The 19,494-nt window shown below is 39.3% G+C and overlaps 3 protein-coding genes across 10 annotated transcripts; 1 reads left to right on the top strand and 2 right to left on the bottom strand.

The window, feature by feature from the left end:
* Positions 1-400: 400 nt before the first annotated feature.
* Positions 401-14,110, bottom strand: acer2 (alkaline ceramidase 2). Of its 4 annotated transcripts, XM_077570710.1 has the most exons (8): positions 14,014-14,110; positions 13,882-13,941; positions 12,016-12,090; positions 11,648-11,762; positions 10,258-10,399; positions 9,628-9,765; positions 3,285-3,422; positions 401-2,310 (listed from the first exon to the last, which is right to left on the bottom strand). In XM_077570710.1, the coding sequence occupies exons 4-8, from the start codon at positions 11,721-11,723 to the stop codon at positions 2,124-2,126; spliced, it is 681 nt and encodes a 226-aa protein (XP_077426836.1). In that variant the 5' UTR covers positions 11,724-11,762; positions 12,016-12,090; positions 13,882-13,941; positions 14,014-14,110; the 3' UTR covers positions 401-2,123. The 4 variants fall into 4 exon arrangements, with proteins under 4 accessions (XP_077426836.1, XP_077426835.1, XP_077426834.1 ...); XM_077570709.1 differs by having other exon boundaries at positions 13,882-14,034; XM_077570708.1 differs by lacking the exons at positions 13,882-13,941; positions 14,014-14,110 and adding an exon at positions 12,682-12,951.
* On the top strand, positions 12,917-15,801 carry rps6 (ribosomal protein S6). Its single transcript, XM_077570711.1, has 6 exons — positions 12,917-13,081; positions 13,619-13,750; positions 14,042-14,252; positions 14,589-14,735; positions 14,963-15,120; positions 15,672-15,801. Exons 1-6 carry the CDS (start codon positions 13,076-13,078, stop codon positions 15,765-15,767), a joined length of 750 nt encoding a protein of 249 aa, XP_077426837.1. The 5' UTR covers positions 12,917-13,075; the 3' UTR covers positions 15,768-15,801.
* Positions 15,802-16,087: 286 nt separating this feature from the next.
* Positions 16,088-19,184, bottom strand: LOC144055063 (perilipin-2-like). 5 transcript variants are annotated; one of them, XM_077570703.1, is made up of 7 exons: positions 19,046-19,184; positions 18,926-18,952; positions 18,549-18,747; positions 17,306-17,388; positions 16,889-17,129; positions 16,667-16,803; positions 16,088-16,492 (listed from the first exon to the last, which is right to left on the bottom strand). In XM_077570703.1, the coding sequence occupies exons 2-7, from the start codon at positions 18,941-18,943 to the stop codon at positions 16,130-16,132; spliced, it is 1,041 nt and encodes a 346-aa protein (XP_077426829.1). In that variant the 5' UTR covers positions 18,944-18,952; positions 19,046-19,184; the 3' UTR covers positions 16,088-16,129. The 5 variants fall into 5 exon arrangements, with proteins under 5 accessions (XP_077426829.1, XP_077426831.1, XP_077426828.1 ...); XM_077570705.1 differs by having other exon boundaries at positions 18,549-18,744; positions 19,046-19,159; XM_077570702.1 differs by having other exon boundaries at positions 18,926-19,076.
* Between the last annotated feature and the right edge of the window lie 310 nt (positions 19,185-19,494).

Below are 19,494 nucleotides of genomic sequence, written 5' to 3'. Positions count from 1 at the left end.
TGAGGCCCCACAATGTTCACAAGGGGCGGGACTTCCGAAGACCTGCTGTCAATATTGTTCAGCTAATAATCAAGTGAATCAAAGACAAATGTAAGAGTTAAAAGATTGCCTTTATGAATCAAAATATGTACAATAAATTAAAAAAAAATGTAATTGTCAATATGCTGGACGCTTTCACATTTGCCATTTTATAATATTCTACTGGGGCCAAAGAGTCGCCTAAATTGGGTATTTTATTATTTTCAATTAAAATTATACTACTTGTATCTAGATGGGGAAACTAGCACAAGAAAACCGTCCCCTGCCTGAATTGGAATTCTGGTGGAAATAAAATGGGAAAACGCTGCCTCATAGTGGACAAAAGTGTAATTCAATGACAAATGAAGATCCAAGCAGAGGATGTGGTAGTCATTAGCTCCATTTATTGCATAAAATAAAGTACCAATATTATAATCTATTACAAATGTTTGTTTACAAAACAGGATAAATTATGAAAATAAATAATTCTGTGCTGCAGGTCTGTATCACCGATGAAGGGGGAGGGGGGGGGTGTTGGGGGGGGGACACATTAGCATACAAAAAAAGTCCAAGTGAAAATACACAAATGCTTTGTGATCATTGAAAAACAGTTCACAAATATTAAATTATTTTCTACACAATGCACTGCAATTCATTCAAAACTACACAATCATGTATTTTTCATCCAAGATACAATAAAAAATAGAATAGTATTTGGCAATACAATGGTCGTACAATATCAACCCATTTATATTTCATATGCTGAATAAATATAATTATTTTGAGGTTTAAAAATCACTCTGTTATATCAAGACTCTGTGGCAATCCTTCTTTTGACCCTTCATGCGTACACGTGAGTTAGCTTGAGGCCGTTTTCTCACAGGGAATACAATCATTTGAGGTGACGTTTTGGTTTTAAAGCTTTTGTTTGTTTAGCACCCATGCTTCCCTTTTTAAATTTAACACAGCTGATATTTGGTCAAATCAACAGCCTTTAATTGGACATTAAAATATGTCAAAATAAATCAGTTTGTGGCTTAAGGAAATAATTAAACTATGCTTCCCTTAAGCGGAAATAAATAGTTACACAGCATTCATCATACTGTACCATGTTTACTGGTACAGGACAGCTTTGCACTTTTGTTTCCTTCACACGAATTATCCAGTTAAATTTAGACTGCAGAATTCAAAATACATTTTCTAAGCTTATAGTCTAACATTGTCTGTCTGGACTGAATAAAAAGACCCTAGAGAACAAAAGATGATTTGAGATTTCTGCTATGTTCAATAAAAACACTTCCATCAAATACAATGTAAAACAGTTACAAAGTATTTGAAAGTTACTTACAGCTTAACAATTACAATGAAATACAAATGTTTGACCTGAAATGTTGCGATAGCGGCTTGCTGTTTGTCCATTGCTAAATCCAATCCATTTTGATGTCAACATTCACGTTTTGACATTTTGGTTACCGGTGTATGGCTCTTCATTCAGTAATATACAAAGACATAATTGGTAAATAACGTACAAGAGTATGTTTCCAGTCAACCACATCATTATGCTGGCATTAAAGATTTCAGTGGAAGAATTGCACTAAAATCGGAGCAGCTGGTTTGTACTGTATATGATGTAATAATCACAGTTGTTGTATCCAGTGCATTATTGTCCGTAATGCTGGTTTCATCAGGGCCAGATTGCCCCTGCATATGTTTGTAAAGGCCATCTGATACTTTACATTGTTTTCTGAGTTGTCATACAATGTGCAAAAACATTTAATAAAAGCGTAAAATGCATAATACTTTAATAACATATCACATGCTTCCCCTGGCAGGCTTCATGGCATGTTTCATACGCTGACATCGTAGGATAAGATAAGATAAGATCCACTGTTTTGAAGCCACCAGGAATGTCCCCAAGTTGCGTCGTTTGTGGCAAATGTTATTCTCTTGACAGTGCTGCAGGAGTATAGCTGGGAATAAAGACCACCACTGTGATCCAATCCAAAAAAGCTTCGTGGAGGCAATCGGTCTGGTGATGAATCTTGTTGGGACACGCCCTGGTGAGAAACGCCTAAGTGCAAACAGCCGAGTAGTTGTGGATCACCTTAAGTCACCTTGATAGCCGATTTCTTGTGCACAAAGAGGAATGAAACATAGGGGACGCCGATGAAGGCCCATTTCTCATTGGGCCAGAACATGATGACTGGACCTCGCTCCGGGGCCTCGCTAGCAACGTCAAAGTAGGCGAAGCAGACGCAACCCAAATAGGAAGCCAGACAAATCAGAATGTGCCTGCAAGAGTGACAATTGTGAAGGAACCAGAGAGAAGTACAAGAACAGACTCGCCTATAAATTTAAGGGGGGAAAAAATCTTATCCTGTTTAGGGTTACAGGGGGGTTGCTTTCGACAAGAGATGGGGTACACCAGCTGGAACCTATCCCAGCTGACCATACTGAGATTCAAATCCAGAACGTTAGAACTACGATGCACACCACTACTACACTGTGTTGCTTATTTAAGACACAATCAAAAATCTATTCTACACAATCAAGCCAATTCTTCAGTAAATTTATTATGTCTGTCCCTATTGACAAACACATACAAGGTGGACATGCTCTAAATAATTGTTTTTTTTCTGTTCCGAGTTAAATGTATCCCTGTAAGAAATGTTAAATCATTCACTGCCATTGACGGCTATAGATGTCAAAAATTCATTTGAACTATTTCTATTAGTTTAACATTTTTCCCCACTTTTGTTAACAAGAGTATGAAAACCTAGAATTGTTTTTATTGTATTAGAACAGATATTAAATTTGTGATTAATTGTGAGTTAACTAATGAAGTCATGCGATTAAAAATGGTAATCGCCTGACGCCACTCATTTTTAATAATCTTTTCTTTAAAAATAAATAAAGATTATTAAAAAATAAAATAAAAATAACTACAATTATTTTATTTTAATAAAAAAAAAATTAAGAAAAGATTATTAAAAATTAGGGGTGTCAGGTGATAATTTTTTTATCGTAATTAATCACATGACTTTACTAGTTAACTCACAATTAATCACAAATTTGATATCTGTTCTAAATGTACAAAAAAATGTTTTCTAGTTTTTCATACTCTTCTTAACAAAAGTGGAAAAAAATGTTAAACTAATAGAAATAGTTCAAATGAATTTATGACGTCTATAGCCGTCAATGGCAGTGAACACACTCAAATGCATAATACTCCTTTTGGTGTATTGTGTGCTGTGATATGATCTTACCAAGCACAGTGTAGATAGGGAAAGTTGACGGATGACCACATTTCACAGAAAATCTTGTCGCTGAGCCAGCAGAGCAGAGCTAGAGCCCACCAGATCCCTGAGATCAGACCCAGCTTGTACACACGTGGGTTTTCACACCTGTGACAAATAAACAGCATTGAGAAACACAAATACTACTGTACACCAAACAATGACGATCGCCAAGTCCTACATAAAGTACGGTAGGCTGTGTGTGTATCATTAAAGAGTCAATCATTACGTTTTAAAATGTACCACCCTTGAAGTATCGAATCATCTTTTATTGGATCCATGCACACCCTCAGTGTCATCCTAATCTTACATCATTATCATCTCTGATTGATAGCATAATACTAATATATGTATTTCGGTTTACACTCTGCCAAATGTTATGTCTACAAACCAGTCACAAAATCTAAATTTTTTTTTAAAAAAATCTAAAAAATCTTGCCATGTGTATCGAGTCAAAAGAGAAGCTTGAAATTATGTTGAAATATTTAACAAAAAGTGTTACTCAAATATGCATTATGGTTTAAAAAAACGGTTGAATGTGATTGCTAAAGACCAATTACTTTATTATACAAAGTAGCAATGTAGTTAAATCATTGCTATACATAAAACATTAAAAACTGATAAAGGTGACAGCTATGGGTATGTGTCTAATGTATGCATATACAACGGTAGCACCTAAATACATTAGAACGGATACCATTATATCACTACAGGACAGCACAGGACAAGGAAAGAACAGCATTGAAGGCTTTTGTTGATTTTTCATGATACTGTTCTCCTGGAAAATGACATTACAATTACCTGCACTTTTATTCACCAATTAAACCCTAATGCATTGTGATGGATATACACACAATCCTCTTTGAAATTGCCTGAGCTTTTCCAAATAGAATGTATATGGCCTGGCTGTTTTGTTATTGCCCCAAACATATTGCTTGATTTTTTTAAAGTACGCAATCATTTGCAATTTGTAAATTCAATGCAAATCACGAGGCCTCTCAGTGTTCAAAACAGACGTGGTGTCATTTCAGACAACACTGAGTATTGTGTTCCCACTTGACCGCTCTCCCAGATGGTTCTCAGGCCTCCCAGCTCCATTTTTACTCTCCATACTCAAGTGCTAAACTGCAAGTTAACGGTTCTCGTAGCATCCCCCCCCCACCCCCCTTCCATATTTAGAAGAGCAGCAAGCCAAAAAACCCTCTGATTTCTCTACATATATGTGCCTTTGCACCCAGTCAGTGACCCTGAGACAGACTAATCCACAATGCCGCTGATAGAAAACTATTCTTAGTTGTGTGCTTAATGCACACACACATAAACCTGCTGCTGGCTGAACAGTGCAGTCACTGTGACACACTCATGCGTAATGACAAGCTTCATTGCGAACGCCCTCGCTCCAAGGAGAAATTAACATTGGTGTGACCCCCCCCCCCCCCAAAAAAAAATGTTGCATCACAGATCGTTCATACTGCTTTAAAATAAAGGGAAAGCAGCAGATGCTTTGCCAATACGACAGTCGACAGTTAAGCTGTCGTAGTGTAGAAATGTTAAGTAAACATGGACAAACCGTGTGAATGGAATTGTATAACAAAAGATTTAAAAAAAAGAAAAAGAGATACAGCTGGTAGAAGCCTCATAACAAACAACATGTAGCAACATTAGCTACTACTTGCTAACGAATCTGAATATAGAAAACTGTTTGGACTTTGCTCTTAGTTTACCACTGCTGCCCCAATTTTTTTTATAAATGCATTTAAAAAACAATTTTATTTAGACTTGTTTGTGTTTAATTTATCATGATGTGCTTTGGCGCAAGCATTAACTAGCATAGGCTCGTGTCTACAAAGGAGCTCGTTGACTGCATTAGTTGTACTTGGTATTGATAGTCCAGAAAACCGGCTGGCCTCGAGCTCTACCAACTGTGTCTAATTGTTTTGTCCAATTTCCTGGTTTAATTCAGTTCTTGGCGATTCATTGTTCCGTGGTATTGTATGACAACAGCTTAGTGTTGATGTCATTAATAATTTGCTGGAGTCAATCTCACACTTTTTCCTGCCTCCTGAATTTCGGGGGACAGACGTCTTCATTGCGCTTAAGCTAATATTGTTAGCTTCTGGCTTTATCCACTGTCTGGCAATCTATAACTGACCATGGATTTTAAGGTTTAACACTGTGTGTTTTGTAAATGACAGATATTTTTATGCACATTGCCTTGAGCTGTGCTGTGCTGTGCTGTAGGCATAAAAATGACAATGAAACTTGATTTTAAATGTGGTTACAAATTCAGGGAAGTGTATCAGTAGCAACACGATTTAAAAAAATAAATAAATAAACTAAAACGTTTCGACAAGGCAAGCATTAAGGGTCACACAGAATGTTCTCCTAATTATAAATCAATCTTGTTATTTTAAAAGACATCCTGACTTTTGGCAGATAGGAGAGGCTACTCTCGGGCAAAAGGAAATACTGAAGAATAGCTGGCTCATGATACTTCCTCCCAAAAGGAAAACCCCTCAAGGTTCCATGGTGTATTATATCTTCTCATCTTCTGTTATGTCACAAGGACAACTTCTGCCAAACTTCTCAGCAGCATCTATCTTGACTTTTATCACGTCAGTGCCAGATACATTAGTTCTCAGTAGTATGTCTGTAAATTGTAATACACCGACTATCAACTGTGACATAAGCATGCAAGATAAGCAGCAACACCAGGACTTAATTTGAGGAGGGGGCTGATGGCAAAAGTAAAGAGCATGGGGGCAAAGATAAGCGGTGAAATGGCTGGCATGTCTATCTTGGGTGGAGTTTCAATGAAAAGTTGGAGGCAGAAAAAGGGAAATGACAGGGAGAATTCATGAACATCCTACTGACAACATATATGTAGAACCGAAAAGGATATTATTATCATTATCAATTTTTTCCTTTTAACTCATTCACTGCCATAGACGTCAAAAATTAATTTCAACTATTTCTAGTAGTTTAACATTTTTTCCACTTTTGTTAAAAAGAGTATGAAAACCTAGATTTTTTTTTTTAATTGTACATTCAGAACAGATATAACATTTGTGATTAATTGTGAGTTTACTATTGAAGTCATGTGATTAATTACAATTCCAAATGTTAACCGCCTGACGCGATTTAAAAAAAAGATTATTAAAAATTAGGGGCGTCAGGCGATTAAGATTTCTAATCGTAATTAATTGCATGACTTCACTAGTTAACTCACAATTAATCACAAATTTTATATCTGTTCTAAATGTACAATAAAAAAATTCTAGGTTTTCATACTCTTGTTAACAAAAGTGGAAAAAAATCTTAAACTAATAGAAATAGTTCAAATGAATTTTTGACGTCTCTAGTCGTCAATGGCAGTGAATGATAAAGATGTGATTTTTATTTTTCATAGAATTTCATAGAATTTTCATATGGTTCAAGTTATTGCCTTCACAATTACTGTCACAGTGGGATGGAATGTTATTTACATCAAATCATTTTTTTTTTTTTGTGCGTCACAGTGAACATGATGCAAGTGAGGGGAAATTAGTCGCACTGTAGGAGGGAAGCAAACAAGAGCATATCACGTCATTAGCGAAAGCAAAAGTCAGATGGCATAGGGAAGGAGGAATTCTCCCCCAACAAAAACAAGCCGCATCCGTGGATGACTAGCACCGACAATAATGTCAAGAATTATTCTGGTTGAACAATAGAATACTTAATGTCGTAAGAGTAGCCATGGTGAGTGAGGCTGATGGTAAAAGGAAACTGTAAATTGCAATGACAGGGGATACGGCTGCAGACTAAAAACTGACCTGTTACATGACTTTGGGACGAGTCACAGTGCAAGTATAGAAGGTCAAAAGGGGGAGAGTTAATGTACTGCTGACTGCATGTTGACACTGTCTCATTTGCCCCTTGACCATAAACAAACATACAGTACACACAAACATACAGTACACACACACACTTTTTGATAAGACTACAACGAGTCATTGGCAGAAAAGTGTTTTATCTCCTGCTGTTGAAGTGTTTACAAGTTAGAAATTGATGCTCAACTAATTCCAACTAAAACTAAAGCCAAGATCATTTATTTCTTACACAAATTCGGGGTCATGGGTTAGGTTGGGCTGGGCCTATCCCAGTTGACGTCCCATCTTGAGGGTACATGAGAACAGACTAGTAAAATGGGAACAGGGACATTTTGTGGAAGAAAACAAAATTGTATTCATACGAAGAAGAAGAGGAAGATTGCTAGGTATTTGTAATATATCATTAATTTAGCACGTGCCTTCTTCATGCCACAAAAGGGATTCACAGCACCAAAAGGTGCATTAACCGACCAGGATTCGATCTTTGGGCACAATGCGATGCGGGATTAGTTGTGCATTAATTGATTAATTTTAACACCTCTAGATGCAAATATGCAACGGTATATGATAGCAATATAAGGTATAAAACCAATTTGAATGCAGCATTATTTTTTAATTTGCTGAAAAGTTGTCATTTTGAAGGTACACGTATTCCCCCAGGGACAATATACTGTTTTTACAGAGAACCAGTTTCAGTGTTTTGTGATCATGATTTCATCTATAAGCGCTTGTTGCAGATGTAACTGTTGTGAAAACGCTATGTTTTCAAGACCCAAATGGTGTTGATGATGTGACAACAAACAGACAAAACACCACCATAAAAACTGTCCTTAATGAGAACCACTGCTTTAGGGCAAGAGGCACACCCTGGAGAGAGTCAGTTGCAGAGTGACAGCAAGGAGTGTGTCAATGGGCGCCCTACCATCTTCCTTCTCATAAAGAAATGTCTTTTTAATCATTTTCACAAGACTTTTCCACAGTAGAGGTGGAGGAAAAAGTTGCATTGAGGAGAGTCCAGCACTATCTCTGTCAAAAGCTTCACGAGAGAGCAGAATGCTCGCCTGAATGGTCCTGAGAAACTGCCAATTGCCAGCAAAGCTTCAATGCTAATCATTTTTGGACTCGCAGTAAAAATTAATCAATTTCCGCCAAAGTCAGACTATTCCAAAAGATGTAGTTTTGCCTCCGCTTATGTTCTTCTTGTTTTGGCACGTTCGGAAATTTACAGTCACCGTGTTCAAAGCATTTGTAGAGAGAGGTATTACATCCACTCATTATTGCATTAACGGAGAGATCCTGTTGGAAATTTCATTGGGATTTTTTATGATAAAATCTGATTATGTAAAACGCTAGCTCAGAACCTTGCAATTCATTTAAGTTTAAATTACTTCCTTGACTTTTGGTTAACCTTCTGTGTGCTCTATAAACAAGATGGCGAGCAGTGCTTGAAGTGTGCCAGTCATATTTATGACATCGTCCTTGTTTAATAACACACATGGGAGCACTAGGGCAGTAATGTAGAGTACTGGCTTTACGCAGCTCATTTTGATGCAGCTCTACTTGCTGGTTGGGTTTATTGATGAATAACGAATGACAGGAAACTTCAAATAATGGACGGAAGCGGTTTTTCGTCCGTCAACGTAATCGACAATAAGTCCAATTTCGCCGATGACTGAAGCTTGGTTTATGCTGGACGAGTCCTTAAATGCACATAGTGTAGCAACCTTGCAAAATAGTTAAAGTAGTTTCCTATGATCTGGAGTGGCTGTGAAGGCAACGGGAGGGAGGATGTTTCTGTTCTCATTCAAGAGTTTGTTGCTAGCTTAGCCTGATTTCTTCTGCAAAACTACAATAATAACCTGGACTGACAGTTGTCTGAAGGCAGCCATCTTGTGTTGCCTCAGTTAATGTCATCATCTGCCAATAAACTAAAAGGAGACGAAGAAGATGAACTCCTTCAGAATTAAGAAATTTAAGAAAATCTAATTTTTAATAGCTAATTTGAGCTAGTCACGTCACTTAATAAAGTGTATTTATTTGTAAAACACTATTTATCACTCACCAGGTCATCACGATAATAACGACGATGGAGTGACTGATTGATGGGTCGGTGAAATTTAATGATGGTCCTAATATAGCGGCGACCAGTGAAATTCACTGACGGTCCTGAAATAGCGGCTGTAATTTAGCAATGACGGAAGCACACAGTTATAATAACGATGAAGGATTGACGGTTACAGTTTGCCTCGGCTCGAAACAATGACGGCTCGACGATGACGGACGGGCGTCCCGGCAGTTAACAAATGAAGGACTGTCAAAATTCATCCACTCCGTATAAAGCACAGCAACAAGTGTACGCAGTGAAAAATGGATCATGATAGAGGGCGGTTCATGACTCCATACACATTTAGCACTAGTGTTTCAAATACCAGCGGACAACTGACCTTTTAAGCTCGGTGATGAGCAGCACGGTGCATGGGATGCCCAGAGTCATGAGCGACAAGGAGTTTATAACAGGTTTAACAAAGGCCAAGCCTGTAGTGATCCCTGACAGGATGCCGATGACCACTTTGAACCTTGACCTAGAGCAAAGAGCAAATCAAATGGAGATAAACAAGTTTCTATCGCACTTGAGAAGAACATTGTCGGATAAGGGTAGGGAGGCTCAGAATCTTTCTACAGCCAGCTGACATTCAATAAAACAGAGCTGCATGGTAAATAAGAGCAACCACAATGGCACCACAATGGCTGTGTGATAATGGAAAGAGAAGTAAGGACATGTGATGTAGCTTTTACTGGTGTCAGCTATCTCGGACTGGCCTATTATTAAACTGAAGGTGTAACAGCAGTGGCTATGTCTTGTGACAGAATAAGTGAGCATAAGCTATATACTGTAGCTGTTTAATGCTAATTTAAGACCTGAAATTCTATCTGTTGAAACAGAAAAATGTTTCACAAAAACAACAAAAAACAGGGCTCTCATACCAGATGCTGATACGTAACGACACATTTAAATATCAGTTTAAAGTCTCTTAAGGTCATAAATCAATCATCAACCACAATGATTGCCATACCGATCTCTCCTGAATATCCTGGGTAAGTATCTTTTGGGGAACCACATTGCGATGGCACACATGAGCACCCATAAAATGGCCAACTCATCCAACATCTGGCCTAGGAAGCTGAGGGTAGCGTGGAAGTATGTTGATCCGATACCTATAGTGGGAAAGGTAAAAAGAGACTTACTCACTAGAAAAGTCAGGTGTGCTAATAAGGTTGGATATGATGTGTATTGAAAGACCTGACCGTTTCCAAACAGTCTCTATTGTGTCTTCCCAAGATACATTTCAGATAAAGACAATATATGTGTCAAAATCATTAATCATTTCCATAAGTGAAATAATGTAATATTCTTGTCAGACACAATCCATTTGTAACCATAAACCTGCCCTACAATTCACACACAAAGCTTTTTGGTTCTGGCTACCACATTCTGACCTCAGTAAGGAAATGGAGGAGGGGGTTACTGTCGGTTAAAATCAACACTGAGAGAACAAGGCACCGTAATTCCTCCAGAACGTTGTTACATACAGAGGCACCATTTAAGACTAATGACCACTGAGTCAAATCAAATGAAACCCTTGAATAAGCCTAGTCATTATATGAGGGTTGAATGATTGAGGATAGCTTCAAGCTGCAGCTAATGAAATTATGATGAAGACCATAGAACTGGATATGTAACTTATTCCTAGTACACAGAGCGACCAATGCGAACACATCTCTGTATGAAAAATGATATGTTAGGCTACTTAAAATCACATGTGCATATTTGCATCCCTTACAACCTTTATATTTTTGGTAAAATCTTTTTTTTTTTAATTGTTCAATATTTTTCAATGCTTAGCACTATTGCAGCTAACAATTATTTATCGATTCACCTGTTGGGTAGCATTGCCCCAGAACCTTGAGTGTTTTGTAATTGTGTAAATAGCTTTTTTATTTTGTTTAAAAAATGTTACATTTGTACACGTGTATATATATATATATAAACATTCTTGTGAAGGCAACAGTGAAGCTATACTGTAGTATTAGTTGTGAAATTGTGTTTTTCGTTCCACATACAATCAATTATCATTCCAAACAGGGGACTTTGATTTGTTACACAATATGAACTATTTGCTTTATAAATAACTTAATGCTGAACACACAATAATTTATTTTAACTTGGGATAAACAGTTCTTATTTACCTAAAACCATAGCAACCTGCTAAATATTTAAAGTGCTTAATGTGACATATTTTGTCCTGTCTCAACGTAAAATACATACCACTGAATGTGCATATTTCAACAATCACTATATAGAAGTATAGAGTTGTTATTTTGCTGCAGTGACTCAGTTGACAAGTGGCACAGAAAATTGGTCATCATTACACAGTAAAGATCACGTAACTCAAACCAACTTACCCACCACAACCAGGAGTGTCCAAATGAGGTAAATCCCACTGTTGAAATGTGTTGCATATTGGCGAAACAAGCACATTAATATGGGCGGCAAAACAAAAAACAAAATGTTGCTGATCTGAAATGACAAACAAAGGGAAACAACCCATGAGAAAAAAAACACACACAGGCAGATGTTTTCCAGCGTGCGGTGGCTCTACACTGACATGTAACTTGATGCTGCATCACAAACTGTAAACATCAAGTCTCGCAAGCGGCAGCAGTTTAATACAAAGAAAAACTAAAAATAAAAACGTGACAGCTGTTAATGGCAAGCCGAGCTGTGTTAATATGGAAAAACCGCACGGCTTTTACTAAAAGTGCACACTGACCGTGTTGTAAAATTCAGCGATGCTCGGGTAAATAAGGTAATTGCCTTCACACCAATCCACATCGGAGCTGCCAGCCTGCAAATGGTCCCAAAAAATCAGATTAACGTTACTCATGTCTGAACTAGTTGCGCTCGAGGACAACGCTGTTGTCGCCCTGCCACGCAAAAAGAAAACAAAAAAAAAGAAAAAACGAGATGAATCTGTAATGTCTCGTCTTTGGTCTCAAGATCATTCATAACAAGTGGCGAGCACATGCACATCGAATGATGCCAAGATTTTCCAGCGTCCCCGCTGTGAGTTGACAAAGATTACAATTCGACGTGACCATCTACGTCATCGCGTTGACACTTGTGCTGTTTGCAACCGAAGAGCACTTCTGTTTGACAAGAGCATTCCTCCCACCACACACTGGTTTGTATTTGGAAAGGAAAAGCGTCGTTTTTAATTTATTCATAAATTCACAACTAATCGGTCTGTCACTTACAAAAGGATCGACTGATCGTCATTGTACTAAAATACTGAGTATGATGTTTAGCATTCTATGTTGTTCGTAGAATTCTAAATAAATATAAACACACACACAAAAAAAAACAATATTATTTGAGGTAATTGCGTGTTTACTGTAGTAGTAGTCTGAAATACATTTCAGATTAATAAGATACGCACCACGTTTCTTTGCTGTTGAATGTCTGCATCACAGTTTGAACGTGCAGCGTCAAAAGATAACGGATGATGATGAAGGTGAAGGTAACTTTCTTGGCTTTGCGTAACGCTTCAAGCTCTAGGGACGTTCAGTTGTTCCAAAATCCTGGTTGACACGTCAAATATCGAATTCAATTATTTTAACTTATTTTCAGCCACAGAACTAAGGAGTAGATTTACCGCATATTTATGTACTAGGACGAACATTTTTTGTTACGTTGGTTAGTGTCACAATGTCTTATCCTTAAAATAGTGTGACGTAAGATATCGCGAGAATATTTCATGGGCTATGTGAGATCCCGGGGCGGATATCCGTTCTCTTTTTCGTGGCGGACCGTGGTTGGGCCGGTTTGGCAAAATGAAGGTACAACATTTATTCAAGCGTATGCTTTTGTAGAAAACTATTTTCCCTGAAATACTACCGTGTCTGTAAAGCAGTGATGATTAAAATTGAAGCGGTCTCAAAAACCGTAGCATCACTGCGTTCGTCGCTGAGGATGCCCTTTGATTGTAGCGCTCGCTAAGCACTGTCGGACATTGAAACATGGCGGTTCCCATGTAGAAATGTGGACGTCAACGTCACTTTGACTGGTCCTATATGTATATATTTGCACAATGTATTGGTCATAAATCCAGGTCGTTGCTGAAGTCTCGGTAAACGCTAAAAATGTTGTTTATAAAGTATTTTCGGCAATTGCTAGCCTTAGCTTCATGACCGACCTGCGGTGAAGCTAGTAATGGGCCTTCATTGCATGAGTTTACTTTAGCTAAGTGGCAAAGAAAGAATTTATTCATGACCCAATCTTGTATTTAGATATTAATCTGACGTGAACGTTTGCTAAACTGTCATTGTCACGTAGAACTGCACGTATATGACCACAAATGCACTGTTGTCTTGCAGCTAAACATCTCGTTCCCCGCTACTGGCTGCCAAAAGCTCATCGAAGTGGACGATGAACGCAAGCTGCGTACCTTCTATGAGAAGCGCATGGCCACTGAGGTGGCTGCTGACCCCCTTGGAGATGAGTGGAAGGTAAAATGTAATCTTGATCACTCAAATATTTGAGACTTCTGTAAATGTGGCACACTTGTAGTATCTTTCTGACTGACCCATAGTCGTTAAGATGGGACAGAGTGTTGCTAAAGAAACTGTAGAGAACTCACCGGATATGACCAGGCCCAAACAGTGCCTGATTGCAACTGTAGTTCTCTCCCACGCCTTGTCTGTCAAATAAGTGAATATAATGATGAAAATTATTTTTGTTTAGAACTGCAAGTACATCAAAAGCTGCATACATCATGACAACTCCTCTCTACTCTTAAGGGTTATGTGGTGCGCATCAGCGGAGGCAATGACAAGCAGGGCTTCCCCATGAAGCAAGGTGTGCTGACACACGGCCGCGTGCGACTGCTCCTCAGCAAGGGCCACTCCTGCTACCGTCCCCGCAGGACTGGCGAGCGCAAGCGCAAATCTGTCCGCGGCTGCATTGTCGACGCCAACCTGAGTGTTCTCAACTTGGTCATTGTCAAGAAAGGTAACATTTAAGTGCACACAGTCACACGTACAAGGTTTAGTTGCAAGTCGAAAGCAATGTATTACAGATGGTTTTGGTCCATGTGTGGATGCTCATGGCACATACAGGTGATCCTTTTTGACTACTTCTAAGTCATTAGGGTGGGACAGTGTGTGCTAAAGTAACCAGAGGACTCTCCAAATATGACCAGACTAAACAATGGCTGGTTGAAATTGAAGTCCTCTCACATTGACAGTAAATGTTTGTCAAAGCTTTGATTGCTTTATCGTTAACGGAGCACTGTTAATTCTTGAATAACACATCTCACTAAGCTATCTTCTTCTGCCCTCCCTTCAGGCGAGAAGGACATCCCCGGGCTGACCGACAGCACCGTCCCCCGCCGCCTTGGCCCCAAAAGGGCCAGCAAGATCCGCAAACTCTTCAACCTGGCCAAGGAGGATGATGTCAGACAATATGTTGTGAGGAGACCCTTGAATAAGGAAGGTCAGTAAATCTTGCTGCGATAATTGAAAAGGGTGTAGTGTGCAGATCTGTAAATTGTTGGCAGTTTGTTAGGCATTAACTTGTAATAGGATGCACACATTTGCATTGGTGGTAAAGTGTCAGTTGTAAATCAACATGAGGCCCCACACCAGCAAAATATCGCTTGGATAGAATGGACTGTCTGACTAGACGTAAGCACTCAGAGGCTGTCATTGTTGGCTCTTCAGGTAAAAAGCAAAGATCGAAGGCTCCCAGGATCCAGAGACTGGTGACCCCACGTGTGCTGCAGCACAAACGCCGCCGCATTTCCCTTAAGAGGAAGCGCACCCAGAAGAATAAGGAGGAGGCATCTGAGTATGCCAAGCTGCTGGCTAAGAGGATGAAGGTAATCTTGAGGGCATGCATCATCTCATTTTAGCTCAAATATTTCTGAGTGTGAAGCTCCCATTAGGCAGTTACGCCAAAGTCAATATTCCTTGCTGTTTTGACAGCGTGGATGCCTCAAACCACCTGTAAATGTGGCACACTTGTAGTATCTTTCTGACTGACCCATAGTCGTTAAGATGGTACAGAGTGTTGCTAAAGAAACCGTAGAGAACTCACCGGATATGACCAGGCCCAAACAGTGCCTGATTGCAACTGTAGTTCTCTTCCACGCCTTGTGTAATACATTGCTTTCGACTTGCAACTAAACCCTGTACGTCCAGCGCTCTTGAGCATTATTGCCTTTCAATTGGAGCCAATAAGACGTGTGCTTAAATCTATTTTATTGGCTATTGAAACCACAATGCAGTATGCAGAAGTTGTTTTGGCAAAATTGCTATAGTGTTTTGTGATTAAAAGCTGTTGAGTCTTTTACATTTCACCTTTTTGTATAGAATGTCATATTGAAAGATTTCACTGCAATGTTTTTTTTTTTTTTTTTTAAATCACCAGGAAGCCAAAGAGAAGCGCCAGGAACAGATCGCCAAGAGGCGCCGCCTTTCTTCTCTCAGGGCATCCACATCCAAGTCAGAGTCCAGCCAAAAGTGATCTCTAAGTCAAATAAAGTAATGTTTGGTCTAAATTTGGCTGTTTCATCCTTCTCGGAACAACTCTAATAGTTAAATATGTTCTCCCAACCACGTGATGCAAATAAATGTTTAGAATGTGGACTTAAAAGTCTGGAATTTGGTGGTGCTTGGGAGCCGTGAGGGTGCTCGCCTTACAGCACAACAAAATGTTTTTCATTATGAAAAACCAGAACATGTTTGCGGTTAATTTCATTCAACTAGATGCATCTGATTATTTTGTTACGCACAAATAAAGTAAATGTCTTCTAAATTGGTGCATTTCTGAAATATGAATGAGTCTTTCAATTTTCAAGTGCCTTTATTTACATATACACCAACCACTCAGTGAAATTTTTCAATGCTGCCCATTACTTTGGCTAACGAAGTTGATCGGCTCTCAATCAAAGAGGTGCTGGCGGGTCTCCTCGCTCGCCAGTTAGAATTTGCTCGCGGATTATTCTTGACACCTTTGTATGGACTTGGGGTAGCCTCTAATGCCGCTGGACGAAGGTGCGTAGCTCCATCTTGTTTGGGGCCGCTCTGCTGGACGGCCCTTAAGTTGTACATTTCCGTGAAGTAGAAGAACGTTGACACAATCTGCTGCTGTACATGTAGCGGGAGCTGCTCCAAGCTCCATGTCAGGGCCAGCCAGCTCGATTGCAGGATGCGACGCTGACCTGAATTTGTGGAAAGCGCCTCCATGATCTGCAAATACAGGAAAATGGTCAAAAATCCTACAGATATTCACTAAAGCATTGTGATGTTGAGAGAATGTAAAAATTAAGTTCCTGGAAGCACAATACATTTGATTAACTTGTGCTAAATGTTCCTCTCCATGAAGTCCTGTATGTTTTTTGATAGATCAACTTGAGTAAAAACCTGAGCAGAATGTATCTTGGCTCCAGCCAGCTGGATGGTTCTCCTGCACAGCGTAATGGAGAGCGTCATCAGCCGCACAGAGTACCTACTCTCGAACGCAGCTGCCTGAGAATCTTCCACCAACACAACCTCTTCCTCTATAAACTCAGCATAATTGTCATTTGTAGTTCAGGACAAAGCCATGATAAAGTACATTTGCTTCAAACCCTCCCGGCCGCTCACTTTTTTCTTCCTCTGTAGGAGGTAGCATGCGATCCACCAGAGCCTCAGATATGTTCAGTGCCGAATCCAGTCCCACGTTTGACGCACTGACGGCCCTTTCCACCAGCGACTGGTCAACCGGCTGCTGCACCTTCGCCATCATACATGTGACTGCGTGCTGCACACAGTCCACCGTTCCATGGGCCACAATATTCACCGCATCCTGCACCTCCAGCACCTTGCTCCGAACACCAGCCACAAGCTAGGAGGCAAACATCAAAGCAGGAGAGCTGCTTTTTAACACATTAGAAGAGGCGGGAGTAAGTTACATGAGATATCACTCTAAAGTGCTTTTGGTGTCATCAGAATCATTCAGTCATCATGAAAATGTGACATTGAACACATGACTATCTTAAACTGTGACGTTAATCTAGTCACCTGGTCTGTGGGTGTGTGCAGCACAGGGAATGTTGCCTCCAACCAGTCCAGACTTTTACATGCAACGTCATTGGCAAAGGAAACTGGAGATGCAAAGGACAGTGAGGTCACCCACTTGCATAGATTTCCAATTTGTCCCCCAACTGAAAACATACTAAAGCAAATATGCTTAAAAAATAAATAAAGAATTGAGTCGGCAATATATCATGATATTACAGTGCGCAATTCTGGAATCGATTCAACATGCAGCCGAATCAATTTTTGATGGAAATATTCAACAAAACATCTTAGGCTTCACATTTTAAGCATGGGGGAATGTTATATTAATGGAACATTAAGCTTTAATATTTCATTTTCAGTGCTGTTCAAATATGAAACAAACCCTGTTTGTTAACTACAGTGGCCCAGTAAGCCTGAAGTTTCAGTTAAATATATTTTCATACAAATTTTACAGCATATATGTACAAGTTTACAGATTAGTATTTTCTAAAGTTGTTTTTAAAATCACAATAATCAATTGATAGATTCATATTGTGACCTATGAACCGCGATACGGATCGAATCGCCAGGTATTTCACAATTCACACCCCTGCTGATTATATCATAAATTTGTGGAGCCACTTGTCACTAGGCAAAATTCATCTTTTTTTCCCCTCCACTCTGAAGTAGTTGCCAGCACATTCACACAAATGGACAACTGAGAGCTTTCAATGAACCTAATTGGTTTACTCGAGTATTTTCCTTTTCAGCCTCATTGGAACAAAATACTCCCTGCCTACACATTGTAACGCTCGCGGGCCGATCGGCCATGGATAGCGCGGGTCCGCAAAAAAACGGGAAAACAATAAAACAATTGGCAGTCCACGGATTCACTTTATTAAGCTGACAGAAAAACAATGGGCTCGGCGCCACAATGACCGTAGCTTCCACGGCATCAAAAGAAAACATTCACCACCATCAAAAAATAAAAAAGAAGAAAAAAAGTAGTGCTACACGTGCACACAAAAAACAAAGAAGCGCCACCCTGTGGAACGGTGCCACACTGCCGATTGTTACAACATGGTCTCAAAATATTTTTTTAAATGTTAATGGTACTACTCAAAAAAATATTCTTGGTAAATTCATTGTTGTGTACCAGAGTGTTGTTTTGCTCATTTAACGGCCTGTGGTCAATTAGTCCTGATTATCCTGGCAGAATGTAATTAGCTTTTTTTTTCTTTACTTACCTAAAAGATTGACTCACCTTGCGGCTTCAGTTTGGTGATAACAGGTGACACTCGTTGAACAGCAACCGAACCAAACAGGGTCACGCCACTCTCCAGGCCCTCACACACACTCTTCAGGCTGGCGTTGATACTTTTGGTCTCCCCGTACAACACTGACAGGTTACCGTAGGCAGAGCGTACCAGGGGCAGCTGGGCCACTCTGGAAGCAGCGGTCTGCTACACACAAGACAAGACATTACATTTAAAGTGCGATATAAAACACCCACACGGCCATTTATGCCTCTCTAATCCCAACGTGTGCTGCAGTGAAGCTATCCATAAGCGTAGTTCTAATGACGCCTGTGAAGAGGTTTGATGCAGCATGCGATGGGTTAATAAAGTGAATTGAGCTCACCTGTTTGTTTAGGGACATGTTTACGAACTAAAAAGGCAGAAGGAACAGCATAAGAACATGACAGGGCGTTTGGGTTTTCATTAAAAGATGTAACAAAACGGAAATACGTCGCTAACTCACCGACTAATCTTAACACTATTCATGGGAAAACTTCACACGTCACGTCCCGGCGACTAGCCAATTAAATTAACGCCAATTTGTGTCTCAGTGAATTCTCAAATCTCGCGAGATGTACACTTTGTAGGAAACGGTTGCGTATGCATAAATTTGCGTTCAAAGGCCCTGTTTGATTTTTGAAAGATATTAGGTTATTCATATTAGCTCATTGTAGATAAGGTAAAAAAAAGTAGCCAGTGGGCAGGATTAATGGAAAAAATATATATTTTAGACCATCTAGATCAGTTTAAGTTAAACTGATGAAAATCAGTTTAGGCCAGATACGCTGCTTATTTATATTTGATAAAGTTGAGTTTGACCAACTCAGTTAAATCATATTACAAGGAGGGATTTAGCTTGAGTTGGCGTTACATAAATGTATCGGATCCTACCCACAATTGTATTGTGTTCAT

The sequence above is a fragment of the Vanacampus margaritifer genome, chromosome 7 (genome assembly GCF_051991255.1).
Source record: "Vanacampus margaritifer isolate UIUO_Vmar chromosome 7, RoL_Vmar_1.0, whole genome shotgun sequence".
NCBI classification, from domain to species: domain Eukaryota; kingdom Metazoa; phylum Chordata; class Actinopteri; order Syngnathiformes; family Syngnathidae; genus Vanacampus; species Vanacampus margaritifer.
The sequence above is the reverse complement of the archived record's forward strand: the minus strand, read 5'-3'. Positions and strand labels throughout refer to the sequence as shown.